The following is a 15,906-nucleotide window of genomic DNA, read 5'->3' as shown; positions in this document are numbered from 1 at the left end:
AGTATGTCTGCTAACTCCTGTCTGTCCCTTCCACATAAAAACCAGAAGAGATATTCTGCAGTATCCTTTAAGAACAAGCAGTGAATTTATCATATCTGTTTGTAATGCCCTTTGGGACTCTTCAGGAAGAAAGGCACAGTAAGTGTAAGCTCATTATCATCATTAACTCCTTTTATGCACCAGCTGAGCTCAGAAGAATCAAATGGGAGAAAAAAATATAAGAAAAAAAAGGTAAAATACACTAACCATTCTCTTCTTTTCCTGCTGGTCATTTTTTCCTGTTCATAAATATCTTTATTAGATAAAACTTGTTATTTATTAGGAAGCTTGAAAATTAGCTTGATCATTTAACTCCACTAGATGATACTTATATTGCTAAGGAAGAATAAGAATAAAATGGTCTAATTTATATTAAGGAACATTTAACACAGCAGTGCCTAATTTATTACACTTGTTCTCCTAAGCTTAGAAACATCTCAGGCTTCCCACAATCACACCTCACATGAATGTATGAGAGAACAGTTTCAGGAAGGAAGGAAGAATTTTTCAGTTTGTCCTGTGTCTTCTTGTATAACTGTAGCACCTGCCCAGTGGAACGGCACTATATCTAATTTGGATGAGACTCGACTCACTAATTCTAGCTATTGAAAAGTCAAACTTTTCATCCAAAATAATTTTCTAGGCTCCTTCTAGGGTACACAGTGGGAGAGAAGCATCTCCAGAGAGCAATTTGTACCACATACCTTGGACATTAATATGGGATTAATGGTCTTCAGAAGGCACTTTTCTCTCTCCATTGATAGTAAACCCAGTGAGTACTTTTATGTAAAGGCAGTTAGGTGAGCTTGTGCAGCTGTGTTTGTACAAACAAACAATAATTAACAATTCATATGGAAGGATCCTTTCGTCACTACCCCTAGATTCAACCCCGTTGAAATCAATGGTAGTAGTCTTGTGTCTTTTACTATATCTGATAGATGTGACCCTATGTGATAGATGTGTGTATTTGATGTATTTTTTACTGCTGTAGATTTACATGATTTTCTCTGTTAACTAGTAATACAGAAAAGACAGTGCCCTAACCTGCCAGTGCATCTCATGCACAACTCTCAAGTCTTTAAAGATGGGTCCCAAGGAAGGAGTTTACATGACTTGATCCATGGTCCTGAATTCAGTCCCTGAAACAGGGAGCTCTTGTTGCCTTGACTAACATTCTGACCTTTAAATCAAACAGGGTAAGAGAGTTTTGGGGAAAAAAAAAGAATGGCTCTCAAACAGCTTTATGGGATATAGTTAAAACAGTCAAACCTGTTGGAAATAAGCTACACAAAAACTCTTAAAAATGGAAATGAGAGTGATGGAGAGCCCTGCAATTTAAGGCTACTTACAGTGAAATATTTACTGTATCCAACTTTGGTCAACTAAGAAGTCACTTGAATTAAAGAAAAATCTGAGAAACAAGAGGAGCAAGCTGTAAAACGCACCTGACTGTACAAAGCCAAGAAATAAAAGCATACAAAAATGTTCAGAAAAGGAAAGAAGGGTAGGCCTGCCTCCGCAAGCACTGAAAACATCCCGAGGCACTCCGGGCGCTGTTCAGCCGCAGGGGTGATGTTGTGGGCGCCATTCCTTCGGCGGCACACGGCGTTTCTTCTTCCACCGCCCCTCGACGGAGGGGTACAGAGGGAAACGACAGAGAAATCGTTCCCTCTGCCCCTCCAAGCGGGGCAGCCCGCAGGCGGCCAACCCGCCGCCGCCGCCCGGCGGGAAGGGCAGCGCCAGCCCCGCGGCGCCGCCGAGCGGCGCGTGCGCACTGCTGCCCGCCGCCCCTGCGCGCCCGGCAGCCGCGGCGGAGCCGGGCCGGGCCGGGCGCGGCGCGGCGCGGCGCGGCCAGAGCCGCCGCGGAGCTGTGCCTGCCGGGGGAGGCGCAGCCGCCGCGCTCCCGCTCCTCTGCCTGCCGGGCGGCTCTTGCCGTTGCTTCTGGCCCTCGCTGCCGGCAGCCTGGCTCCCAGGAGCAGAGGCAGGCGCAGGTGACCAGCACGTTACCGGCGCGGGGGCCCCGGCCGCTCCCGCTGGCATCGCCAGAACCGCGGCCAGCAACTTTGCGGCGCCGGTCGTGCGCCCCCACCTCCGCCTCAGTGCAGGCGCTTAGGCGGCGCAGTTATTAATCCCGGCGAGAGTTGCAAAGCTCCTAAACACCCTAAGCTGCGTGTAGCAACCTGTTTTCTCCGAGGTTGCCGGAGAAGAGGAATGAGTGCTTGCGGTTATCCGGAGAGGCGAGGTATTTTCCACAAGAGACCTTTCCTTACCAGTAAAGCCACCAAGTACACGCAGCGGCGGGAGGATGTAAATAGGCAGCACAAGACCCGGTGCAACTGTTAGCAAGAAGGCAGCAGTCCCCGGGAAGGGCGGAGCGCCGGAGGGGGGTCCTCCCGGAGCGGCACTTGCTACATTAACTCGGAGCGGCGGAGACGGTGACATAACTTTCCCGGGTTTGCCCCGGGAGGCTGTGAGAAGAGCCTGCCTCCCTCCTCCTCCTCCTCCGTGCGCCGCGCCCCGCGTGCCGGCCGCCTCCCGCGGCGGATCCCCCGGCGGCAGCAGGAGCCGCGCTCCCGAGCGAGAGGCGCCGGCGCCCGGAGCGGGCCGGGCGGCCCCGCTCTGCCCGGGGACATGGCTCCTGCCCCGAGCCCCGCCGAGCGGGGCGGCCGCTGCCTATAAAGCGGCCGGCGAGCCCCGCCGCCTCACAGCCATGCGGCCCCGCGGCGCTGCCCTCGCCCTGCTCTGCCAGCTGCTGGGGGCCTGGGCCGCCGGCGCCCTGGCCCCCGGCGCGGGCGGCGGGCTGGAGGCGCGCCCGGAGCCCTCCGGCCGCTCGCCGCCGGCCCCGACCCTCCTGGCCCTGGCGCCGCGGCGGGCGCAGAGCCGGCGGGCGGCGGCGGCGGCTCTGCCCGGGCGCGGGGCCCTGCCCGGCCCCGCCGACGCCGCGCCCGGCGCTGCCCCGCGGCGGGACGGCGGCGAGGGGCCGCGGGGCGCCGCCCGCTCGGGGGCAGCCGCGGCGCCGGGCGGCACCTGCGCTCCCCGCGGGGCGGCGGCGGCCGGGCGGCGCCGCGCGCGGAGCGGACGCGGACTCGGAGCCGGCGCGGCGGCGGCGGGCGGCCCGCGCTGGCTGCCCCTGAACGGCTCGGCCCGCGGCGGTGCCGAGGGCAGCGCCGGCGCCCGCGGCAACCGCACGGGGCGCCGCGCCCGCCTCCGCAACCCCTTCTACCCGCTGACCGAGGAGTCGTACGGAGCCTACGCCGTCATGTGCCTCTCCGTGGTGATCTTCGGCATCGGCATCATGGGCAACATGGCAGTGATGTGCATCGTTTGCCACAACTACTACATGCGGAGCATCTCCAACTCCCTGCTGGCCAACCTGGCCTTCTGGGACTTCCTCATCGTCTTCTTCTGCCTGCCGCTGGTCATCTTCCAGGAGCTCACCAAGAAGTGGCTCCTAGAAGACTTCTCCTGCAAAATCGTCCCGTACATCGAGGTAATTGGGGGGGGGGGGGGCTACGGGACCCGCGCCGTGCCGCCCCCCCGCGGCCCCGGCGCCCACCTGCCCCGCGCCGGCTCGGGGCACCCCCGCGCCGCCGCCGTCCCGCCGCGGGCCCTGCCGGCCCCCGAAAGGCCGGTGCTGCTTCCTGCGGTTTCGCTAAGCACTTTTGGAAGAGAGCGCTTCCCCTCCCCGTCCCGCTCCCTCAAAAGACGCGAGCGGGTCGCGGCCGGTTCAGGACCAACAACGCCTGGATTTCCGTAGCCTCAAACTAATTGCATGTAGCTCTTCCATTCATGCCAGTTCTGCCAAACTTTCATTGCTTCTTGTAGTTCTGAAAGGCAAAGAATCCTCTCAGAATTAGATTTTAAGTTTGTTTGTTTTTTTCCTGAAAGTGAACCGATTCAGGAAAGGGGAAGGAAGGGGTGGCTGGGGATAGGTTGTAAAAAAAGCTGTTGTGAAAAGGACCATCAATGTGATGTATGTGCTGTTAATTTATACTTCGGCGTCCAAATCTCACACTTATTTATTTGGTTTGTCTTAAAAAGAAAAAAAGAAAAATAAAAAAATCCCGGTGCCGTTTAAATCGCAGCCTCTTGGCACTTGTTCAGAGGCTCTGTCAAAGAAGCCCTCAGCCAGCTGGCCCGAATCCTGCCAGCAGTGTTCAGGTCGTCCGCTTTATTTATTTACTGGAACTGAACACTGAGGCTTGTTGGTAGGGTCGTAGCCCATAATTCTGGCAAGCTCTGCTATATGCCCAAAACCTTATGTTCAACATTATTCTTTAACCTAAAGCTTAGAAAGCTGTTGATTTACTGGTCCTAAGAATGATATATTAGGCAAGAAAGAAACAATTAACCTTGTTTTTAATGAAGAGAAGAGCAGCTTCCACAGCACATTGGTACAGAGTAATACATAATTACCTGCCAGCTGATATTTTTAAGGAAGTATTTAGAAATACATGTGACATGCATAGCCACTAAAATAGTTGTCATTACTTTTTTTATGTTATACATGCTGTTACTAGTGGACAAGGGGTGGAGCTGTGCTACACCTAGATGAATTTAAGTCCAGTAGTAAGTCACTTTCATGGTTTGAGAAACTCAGAGTGCACTTGATTATCAATTTATGTTTAAGAAGAAAGAAATATGTAGTCAATTGTAATACGTATTTGTTGAGAATACTTACCGGCAGTAACGTCAGCTAGGAGCTCTCAAAATTTCTAAATTCAGTTCTGTGGCTACTTTGTTAACCAATAAAATAAGTAGTTAGAGTTTCAATTAAAGTGTAACCATTTCAATTAAAATAGCTAGTGTAGCTAAAGTATTTTAGGACTTTTGTAAGGTGACATTTCACATTTCTTGACTCTCTTTTGGTGGATCCACATACAAAATAGGAATAATCCTTTGTAATGCTGATTCTAATTAAAGATCAGTAAAATGGTTGGTACAGCCATATCTTATTTCCCAAATTAGTTGCTTATGTTGTGCACTTTGGGGTGCTAAGCAGTTTGTCACTTCGTAAATTAAAGGAAAATCCACAAAATTTCATATTTTAATGAAGATATTACTAATTTAAATGGATAAGAAACAGAGAGAATCTTCCAGAGTTACATAAACAGATGGCTTAATGTACAACTACATTTCATTTTAATGGTACTAGTTCGTAATTATTTTAGCCCTATAGAAGAAAGGGGTATCTTTAGGATTGCCTAGTATACAGATGCTCTGGAATTTACACTTTCATCACTGAATCATGAAAGTAGCTTGTGTGAAACATTGTTGCCAAAATTCAAAACTGTAATCCTGAAAACATTAATTTAGCTGCTGCCAACACCCCCTTTAAATTCTAATGATGACTTATTTTTTCACTTCAAAGTTCTGCAGATGCCTAGAGGTGCCAGTCTTGAATAACAGCTCAACAATCCAGTCGTGATGGACTAGTAGCATGGTGCTTGTTTTAAGCTTAAGTATCACTGGGGTCCAGAAGTTAAGCATTCCCTCTCCCCTGAGGAAATTTAATTAACTGTAGTTTAGGTACCCATCTGAAAAGTTATAGCCTTGGGGTTACATCTTGCTCCGAGAATTGTATATTTTTTCATTCAGCAATCATTAAGTACTACGCTCATATATATAAAATATATACATCACCCTGGGAACAGCAAGTAGAAGGCTGTATTTCCCCCTCTGTTGTAAGCTGTGAGCAATAAATATTCAACAGCAGCAGTGCAGTGTGCTTCACCACAGCTTACCTTGAGCTTGGTGAGAAGGACACTGTCTCATAACCTGGATTTGACCCTGCTGAGACAGAGAAGGGAGTGAGAACAAAGGTGTCACCTTCTGAGCATTGTTCTAACCTTGCAGGCATTACACAGTGATGTTGGCACCACCAGGACTAATGCAGCTGTGGAGTGTGTCGTGAGATCTGCTCCCTGAGCAGCTGCTTCTCTGTGCTGTGTCAAGGATTATTCACAGCAGTGGGCAGTGCACTCAGCTGGTCGCTGAACTACACCACCTTCTTCCTCACTGTAAACTGACCTGGGCAATCTCACCCCCTCCTCATACGATGAGGAAAGGACGAAATCTTAGTTCCTTGAGAGGAAAGTTGTAAACACCTATCTTTAGGAAAAGTTTCCAGGCCTTGGTGGGAAAACAAACAGAAGCATCTTTCTGAAGATGGACAGATTTTAAGCTGTTGTCAGTGTTTTCTTTAAGATAGCCCATCATTTTGAACTTTTAGGTGTCTCTCTGCTCCATGTTCTGGATGTTTTGTATCTCTTCTTTGAGATGCCCACCTCTCCTTACACTATGCTGAAGGGGCTGCATGTCTCACCCAGAGCCGTAGATCCCACTCCAGAAATATCCCCTCACTTTCAAGTATCTAATACCCTTACTGGCCTAAGCCCTCTATCATACTACCTTATACTTTCAGAACTACACAGAACTAGGGAATGGGAAACATCTGATTATGCAGAGCAGGCGATGTAACACATCATTTTAACATAACTCAAGCTTGCTTTGTACTGTGTTTAAAGTTTTGAAGTAATCCAAATGAGCAATCTTGAGTGTTCTTACTTTAGCCCCTTTAGCCAGATGGTTTTTATTTGTCCTGTTTAATGAGTATTGTGCAGACTTTTAATAAAGCATCTGTTACCAGCGCTAACACATATGCATGCACTTTTGTGAAAATAATTTATGATATCTTTAAGTATTTTGTATAGGTAAATGCTGAGCTTCCAGCAGTGGTACTTGTTCATGGTATTTAGTTTAAAGGGCAGTTTTCCCATACCCAATAAAGATCTGTTATGACCCAGTACATTAAGCAGTCATTTCAGCCATATATTGTATCACAGTTTGGTCACTTATAACTATCTTTTAAAACTGTTGTCTTGTCTATACTTTCATAAGGACTGCTGTACATGTCTGAGGGGGAAAAAAAAAAACAACACTGAGTAAGCTCATTCTCCTGTGCCTCTTACATGGTCTTTAGGTGATGAGAGCAAAACTGCTGGAGAACAAAGCTGGAAAGATACATGGTTAGTGGAAGTGGAGGAAATTGTCTCCCCAAAGGACTTCACTTGACTCTGGTGATGACACTGTTCTGGAAAAGTAGATTTGAAACTACTCATTGAGCAGGAAATTAGAACAAATTGAGACAACTAGTCTACCCAGGATGTGCAGAGATGTGCCTCTGCCTGGTAATTTTAAGCCTCTGCTCAGCAGTTCTTAAAATCTTGCCACTTTTCTGCAAATGATTTGTAAGTCTAACTTTTGTCATCCACGTCTGTAGTGTTTACCTGCACAGTGTTTATCTGTATGTTGTCTTCCAGAAATAATTTTCTCAGTATTGCTCAGAATCAGGAGGTAAGGCATAAACAATGATACAAAAACAATGGTTTTGACTAATTCCCTTTCCACAAATCCTACCAATGTGGAATCCTTTGCTTCTACGTGTTTCCATATGTTATGCTAGAAACTTGACGAGTTTGACTAAGGTAGTTGGAAATAGATATCACCAGCAGACAGAGACAAGTTACTCATAATGGAATAATGATTTAGAATTGGGAAAGGGTCTAGAACAAGGGCATATGCAGGCTGATTTAAGGCAGTCCAGCACAGAGCAAGAATTTGCCAAGGCAGATGATGGTACTCAGCCCAGCACTCAGAGCTAATAAATGTGGCCTCCCCCTCTGCCTCTCTCATATCCCCACAAAAAAGAGAAAGACAAAGTTTGTGGTTCCTTTGTCTATAACGTATCACACTTATGAGACTGGGTTGAAGCACTGAAGCAGACTGACAGTGGAGGTCTGAAATCTGAGGCTTAGTCTCTGTGCATGCTCTTGATAGTAAGTTTGTGGCATCGTTCTTGTTTCTGGCGGGCAGCTTCCAGCTCAGGAAAGCTATCACAATTAGTATTCTTAATGGAAAGCACATGGATTGCTTTGGCCTGGAATATTTTTTTCCTTGGAGCTGATCCTTTCAGGGCAATTTTGAGGTAACTTTTTTTTCCCCTCTTTCTCTCTTTTACTTGGTAGAGACAAGTGAGTAGCACAGAGAAAGTGGCCATTCTCTGCCTGCTCCAAAGCAATCAGTGGAGATCCTTTTTTTAAAGTTTCACTTTAGTGAAGCAAATACATTTTTATTGGAGTTTTTAAAAGCTGTATATTATCTGTCTTTTCTGAGTCTTTTGCTGTATTGTATCTTCTTTATGTTTCTTTGACTCCAGTCAGCATTAGGCTCCTGATCCTCCAGAAAGTCCACTAGGTCGTGGACTAAGATCCTCAGAGAAGTTTGTTGTTTCGGAGCTTCATACTGGAAGCTTTCTGGGGCAATGTCTGCACATGTCTCTAACTGAGCAGAGTATCTTGAGCAAACAATAAATAATTATTTCAAAAAGCAGTATTAAAAAAGAAGTGTTAAAAAATATCTGCCCTTTAGTTATTAGCTGCATGATGATAGTAGCTGCTGTGTTTGCTGTTCTGTCAGTCTTTCTTTCGGTTGCAAACCCTATCCTTAAGGGTTTATAAATTGTCCATAAAAATTTGCTTTTGGCTTCAACGTTGCATGCAACATTTCACTATAGAAATGAATTTGTGTCAGACTAGGTTTAAAATTGGGTCAATAATATTTAATTTATATATGTGTGGAAAAAGGCAGCATCTGCTATCCCAGCACCATTAAATATTGTCTCAGCATTGGGCTGTGATTTCTCCATATGACAGGATTTTTCCTGCAAAGGAGGAAGATACATTAGCAGTAGTGCCATGTTGTTAATATTAAGAATTAGCGCAAGAGTCCCTTGTGTGCAGTGATGAGAACTTGATCCTCAGTGGAGAACGCTGCTCATTTCTTTCTTAAATTAAAAAAAAAAAAAAGGAAGAGGGAAAAAAAAAGACTAAGCTTCATTTACTTATATGGTATCATTGTAGATTTCAAACAGGAAAATGAACTAAAAATGGAGTCCTGTGTTTTGTGACTTTTCCAACCCTCTGGATAATCATGTGGTGTACTAATGACTGTTTCCAGTGTCCTGACAGGCTGGTTAGCTTTCTCTTCCAACAAGCTCAAGAACGGCTCTAGGAAGTTGATTCTGAACGTTATTACTCCTAGGATATACAGAATGATAATAAAGACACAAAGCACACATGCTTTGTATCTCCCTGATATGGACATTGATAGTAGCACAAAGGAAACATTTTGTACACGTGTGGAACATCTCTGTGTTATCACATTGCTTTTCAGATAGTTAAGGCAAGATATCTTTTCCTCCGAGATGCTTAAGCTAATTGTTAATATCAGAAGGGTACTCTGACCCTTGTACCATCTAGCCACTGAATTATTTCAGCCGCACCACAGTAGTGATTTAACTATTTGAGTGACCTGTGCTTATTTTAATGCCTAAAGCCAGAAACAAATATTTAATAGAACTTCATGTAAGGAATATAGAGAGATTACATTTATGCATTTTTGTTCTTTTGTAAGAATGACTATCATTCCTTTTTTTTTTTTTTAATTGGAAGAACTGAAACTAGAAATGTAAATGATTTTAAACAATTAAATAACTATTTGTGATGGGATGGCCTTTTATTTTGCAGTAGTCCAGTCTTATTCCTGTAAATATAGAGAAGCACAAGAAAAATACTGCAGTCTGCACTAGCTTTGTTTATCTTAGACAAGACTTACAAGTATGCTAGATCCACCATGGTATGTTGCATTAAAAATGCCCTAAGGATATGGAGTTTGACGTGGATATAGAGTAGTCATAATAAGATGATAGATTATAATGACTCAGGAAAAAAGAACTTTTATAGTCTTTTTTGTATGATATAACAGGAGTGGGGAGAAAGAGTCTAGTGGGTTATCTCTGAGAGCTCACAGTCAGTTCAGCTAACTCTGTGGCATTCAACCTTTTCTGTAGTTCAGCTTTCCTGTTACAACAGGGAAATGTTTTGAATACCCATTCTGCCTTCTAACAAAGAAAAGAAAGGTGCCATGACATCTAAGAAACACTAAGTTACCAACATAAAATATATTTTGGCCTAGAAAATCCAGTTTCTGCTATTAGAAGCAGCCACTTCACCCAGTCACCCTTCTGATCTTGTTTCTGTTTCTGTTTTCACTACCTTCATCTTGTCAAACAGGTATTAGTGAGACAGAACTAAGGAGTTCAGAGTCTTATTTCTGCAGACATTGCTCACCCTACTTAGTCTGCCCTGCTTCCCTGCCCAGCTGGAGGCTCTGCTTCCAGAGGCCAGGCTGAGTGCTGCAGGCCCGTGGCCAGGAAGAGAAGTAGGACAGGCCAGGGAGTGCTGGAGAACATTTTGGTAGTTGTTAGAGCACGTTGAAGGGGAATGGGTATGTTGGAAGGACAGGGAGGAGGACTGAGGCAATTAAGCTGAGCAGTTCATGAGTTTGCTATTGCTCTCTGTGGCCTCAATTCCCCAAATGAGTTCTGACACAGTTGACTAATGGCTGGTGAGCTAAGGACCAAAGGTTTATGCAGTGTCTTGAAGGAACACCACAGTGCCCAATAACATCCCTGTCAATGTTTTTAAAGGAAGAACAATATTAAAAGAAACTCTCTTGTCACAATACTGCAGACTTTTGGGGTTGTACATGCTAGAGGTAGTAATCCCTTAAGTAGCAGTTCTCTGCCCAAATTAGGGTGGGGAAGGCATTACTTCCCCCTCTCCTCGAAGCAGATCTGTGGTCATTCACTTAGAAATTTGGAGACTTTTCTGTTTTGATCTAGTAAGAGAAAGACATCAACTGGTATGAATGAAGGAGAATCTTCATAGGGACCATACAGAAATAAATCAGAAAACTAAGTGATGATCGGGAACTACTAGGCCTGACTCACTCTTGCCTCTCCTCATTTCCTGCTAGTGCTTGTCAGTGAAAATAAGAGAAATGGAAGCTGGAATTAAGGCTGCAACAGTATGCCAGAAACTCAGCTGTTACAACCAGTAGCACCAATATGCCACATGCAGCTTCACAATATTTAGGATTTGTACTTTATCCTTTACTTACACCCCATCAAATGAATTATCTTCATTTTGTGTTTGTTTCAGGACAATGTAAAAGAATATAAAGGAAACTCCCCTGGCTTCTTTCACTTTTTCCACTTAACCCTGATTCTTAGTATGACTAGTATGAAGAAACACCCATAAACTGAAACTGTATGAAACTGAACAGTATGTGGAATGCGTGTCCCGGTGATTGCCCACCTGGGCCCTGTGCAGCACCCATTGATCTGATGGCTGTTAATCATCTCCTGCAACACAGGGGAAGCAAAAGGGGGGAAGTAATTGGATCCTCAGATTACTATAATGCCTTTAAGCAGGTCGGCTGGAGTGAATCCCTATTCATCTGTATTCTGGAGATTTGGAAAAAGATTTATCTCTGGAGGTGTTTTTTTTCTTTTTTTTTCTTTAAGCAAAGTGTTCTGTCACTAACTCCATTAATGTACAGAAAATAGGAAACCACTGCATATTGCAGAGAAACACTAGTTTTATTTAGCTTGTTTCATCAGTGAACCCACAGGAGAATTTTCAAAGCTGACTTCCACTCCTCTTAGTTGTTTCTTCTTGCTCTATTTCACTGTCTTAAACCTCGAACTGGTTGGTCAATTAATGTGACAGGAACCCCGTAGGTTACATTTGTTTATGGTAGACATGTCTTCTTTCATTAGTCCTGATCTTAACAGCTGCAGAGTTTTACCATTGTAGCCACTGTATAACGTGATGTTTGTAATGGAATGCTAAAACAATAAAAGCATTTGGGGTGTGAGGGGGAAGAGGCTTATGTTGCCACATTAGAATAAGAGCTAAGAAGGAAAACTCTTGAATTTACAAAAATTCAGATTTTCTTCTGTTTTACTGATTTTTTTTTCATATCTTATTCATTTTTGAGTCTCCGTTATTTCCCTGTCTCCTGTAATTGTAGAGAGCTGAGTCTTGCCTGTTTTATTATTCATGTTGGATGTTCTAGCTAAAGGTTTTGCTGTCACTCTAAGGAATTGAAAGACTTCACACACATTTAAATGTTTTGGAAACAAAATCACTAGTCTTAAATTTAACAGTATGACTATCAGCAGTGATATATGAAAATTATCTTTTATTAGCTCAGTTTAACATTGTTCTTTAAGATTTCCTCTTAACTCTAATTTTTAAAGTAGTTTTTATTTTTTACTGATATTTTCCAAGCTTTCTTTGAGCCTTATCAGACAGTTTATCACCCTAAATTAATAGGCTTGCCTATTAAAAATATTTATGGTACTGCTTTGACATCATTAATTATTCTTTCCATTGCAGGTTAATTAATAAGAGATTGCATCTTCCTCATTCCATCTTGTAGGGAGCTGTTTCACAGAATTACCCAGCTAAGCCAATGCCTGACAGTTTTAATCCCAAGTGCCTAATATTTTTCAGTGATATTCAATTTTAGCAATCTGATATGGCCATTTAATATTGAAGGCCAAAATTAATGATACATTTATATAATTGTGCATAATTGTACTATCTATCTTTGCAGAACTTTTTACGAGAGCTGCATAAACAAGAATTTTTCAAAATAATGTTGGAAATCAGAATACATTTTTGAAATGTACCAATACAAAATTTAAATATATCATTGCACATCAAATTTGAGTAAGCAATAATCACAGTGAACTGCCTAATAACATCATCCTAAATTTACCAGTTAATTGCACAGGCACATGGCTAATTTATGATAAAAGTAAGCATTCTTTAAATTTATTAGGAATGTTATTTAACAAGGTCCTTTCTTTTGCATCAACACATTTTGAGCATAACAGCAGCCTACAAAACCAAGAAAATAAATGAATCAGAATGCAACAGAAAGCCTAATCTTTCTCCAGTTGAAGTTAATGGGAATTCTGCTTTGAATCTGAATTGAAGTTGAATTTATTGGAAATGGGATTAGGCCAAAATGTATATAGTCTTCTTGCAGATTTGTTTTTAGGAAATTTAATTATAAACAGGATAAAATGATAGGAAATTATCTTTCACGACAGTACAAGATTTCTATTCATGTGTAGGATGATGGTTATTAAAGCTAGAAAGCATATCCATTGCTTTGTACTTGCTCCTTGCAGTATATAATTGAAAGCTCTGCCCAATCCATCTTTAGATCATTTAAACTATGAAAGTTCTGCCATTTCTCCTAGTCTGCATTAAACTCTTCTGCTAGACTGTTTCCTATGTAATTAAGCCTAGATTTTCCTAATTTTTTCCAGAAGAAATACTGAAGATACACTATTAAAGTGTAATCATCAAGAGTGTTTTTGCACAGGCTTTTGGAAGATTTCAGATAGAGTCCTTTTGAACTCCTAATCCCCAAGGTTCCTAAGTTTTGCAGGCATTTAAGGTTTTAACATTATGATCCCTTGCATGGTTAATGAACAAGTTAAGTGGGCATAAATTAGAATTTCTATTGAGCAAAGACTCTTGCATCTCTGCCCTTTTGACTTTTATTTCCAACCCCTGTGATGGAACTGATCTTTCTGAAAATGACCCCTCAGAAAAATGGGGGCAGGAAGAGGTTTCATTTTGTATACAGGTCAGTTTCCCAGTTTTCTTCACTCAGAGTCACACTGATACTTTCAGGGGCCTCCAGAAGGGGTGACACCAAGCTGAAATAAATATTTGGAGGCAGAACAACAGAAGGATTTATTCTGTGGAGACCTATGCTAGATGGTAGCTCAACAAACTCTTGAAGAGAAGCTTTGATTGTGACACCTCTTGCTTTTGATGGTGCTAAGCAGCATGGCGCTTAACTGTCTCCTACACTGATACCCATAAACTAGGTTTTTCTTTGCCTCTGTCATTCAAGATGCTAGACTACCAAGTGTTTCAGAGTACTAATTAAGATCCCTTTAACTTTGAAAGAGTACATCCCCCGTTCAGAGAACAGCTCAATAGTAAGAACCTTCATCCAGTGTCTAAGGAATTAATTCTCTTTTGCCTGAGTGAGTTCAGACCTTCATCTTCCATCTCAGGGAAGATTCTCATAACAGTGGACTGTGAGCCTCTGAAGGAGAAATTTTGATGAAGTTTCTCCACTGTCCATGAAATAAATTACTAGGCACCAGAGAAGAATAGCATCAAGACTGTAGCCTTGTAGTTTTCCTCTCTTTTTATTGTTTCAGACAGTATTAAAATGTATTCTCTTTTCTCCTTTACAGGTAGCCTCTCTTGGAGTCACCACATTCACACTGTGCGCCCTCTGCATAGATCGCTTTCGTGCTGCCACCAATGTGCAGATGTATTATGAGATGATTGAAAACTGTACATCGACAACTGCCAAGCTGGCTGTTATATGGGTGGGTGCGCTGCTCTTGGCGCTTCCGGAGGTAGCGCTGCGCCAGCTGACCAAGGAAGACGCCGAATACAGTGGCAGCCCACCAGGAGAGCGGTGTGTGGTGAAGATCTCCACTGCACTACCTGATACTATCTATGTGTTGGCTCTCACATATGATGGGGCAAGACTCTGGTGGTACTTTGGCTGCTATTTTTGTTTGCCTACTCTTTTCACTATTACTTGCTCCCTGGTAACAGCAGGGAAAATCAGGAGGGCAGAAAAGGCGTGCACGAGAGGGAACAAGCGGCAAATTCAGCTAGAAAGTCAGATGAACTGCACAGTGGTGGCTTTGACCATTTTATATGGGTTTTGCATCATTCCTGAAAACATCTGCAACATTGTAACTGCCTACATGTCCACAGGGGTCTCTCGGCAGACTATGGATCTTCTCCACCTCATTAGTCAGTTCCTTTTGTTCTTTAAGTCCTGTGTTACCCCAGTTCTCCTTTTCTGCCTCTGTAAACCTTTCAGCCGGGCCTTTATGGAGTGTTGTTGTTGCTGCTGTGATGAATGCATCCAGAAATCTTCAACAGTGACAAGTGATGATAATGACAATGAATACACAACAGAACTGGAGCTCTCCCCTTTCAGTACCATCCGTCGTGAAATGTCTACTTTTGCCTCTGTGGGGACTCACTGCTAATTGACAGTAGGACTTTATTTCCAGTATCTTCTCTTCTCTTCTCTTCTCTTCTCTTCTTCTCTTTATTTTCCCTCTTGAAACAAAATGAAAGAAAAAAGCTGATTATTGAAAACTATTCTGGAAACCAATTTGCATATTAAGAGTCATGCTTTGGAAAATAAGTTCTGTTTAGTTATTAAAATGAAAGAAAGGGAGAGCAGGAGAGCCAGCACTGAGTTTTAAATCATGATATTTTGTCTGGTGCTAGCATTTTATTGTTTTGGGGGGGAAGAAACCATATCAGTCCACTTTTATTTAATTCCATGATAGTTTTTGATAATCACTGTAAAATGATTATATAGACATTGTGTTTTCTGCAAGATATTTAATGTAACAGATGTGGTGGAAAGTATTTGAAAGTAGTTTTAATCCAATCACTGTATACTGTTGTGAGAGAACTTGGACTTTTGAAAATTTATAAGGTAGCATAAAAATAAATGAGATTTTATTCTTTAATTTCATTGTGAATCCACATTTAACAAGGATGCCTATAAATATTATTAAATTCCTTTAATAAGTAGAAAAAAATCTTTGCTTTGCATAAAATGATTTAAATGGCCATATTTAATTTACCATTCATGTACTTACCATTGGAGACTGTAACTGAAGTGTTTAAAGAAGATGGTTATAATGGTATTAGATTTACATGAGTGGTTTTTAATGTATATTTTTGAGATCAATGTGCCTCACTATAATTTCCTTTTTTAACCTGCAGATATACAAAACCTGAATTATTTTGTACTTCTTAAGAAGAAAGATTTGCTTTCTCACTAAACAGTTTCTTGTGTTGTTTCGAAATCAAGTTTCTTTCC

General features: G+C 43.0%; 1 protein-coding gene across 1 annotated transcript; it reads left to right on the top strand.

The window, feature by feature from the left end:
• The first annotated feature begins 3,210 nt into the window (after positions 1-3,210).
• On the top strand, positions 3,211-15,550 carry GPR37 (G protein-coupled receptor 37). The gene is made up of 2 exons (XM_013956513.2): positions 3,211-3,529; positions 14,237-15,550. The coding sequence occupies exons 1-2, from the start codon at positions 3,299-3,301 to the stop codon at positions 15,053-15,055; spliced, it is 1,050 nt and encodes a 349-aa protein (XP_013811967.1). The 5' UTR covers positions 3,211-3,298; the 3' UTR covers positions 15,056-15,550.
• Positions 15,551-15,906: the final 356 nt, after the last annotated feature.

This window comes from Apteryx mantelli, chromosome 1, assembly GCF_036417845.1.
Source record: "Apteryx mantelli isolate bAptMan1 chromosome 1, bAptMan1.hap1, whole genome shotgun sequence".
Taxonomy (NCBI): domain Eukaryota; kingdom Metazoa; phylum Chordata; class Aves; order Apterygiformes; family Apterygidae; genus Apteryx; species Apteryx mantelli.
Note: the sequence above shows the minus strand (reverse complement) of the source record. Positions and strands in the feature narration are given on the sequence as shown.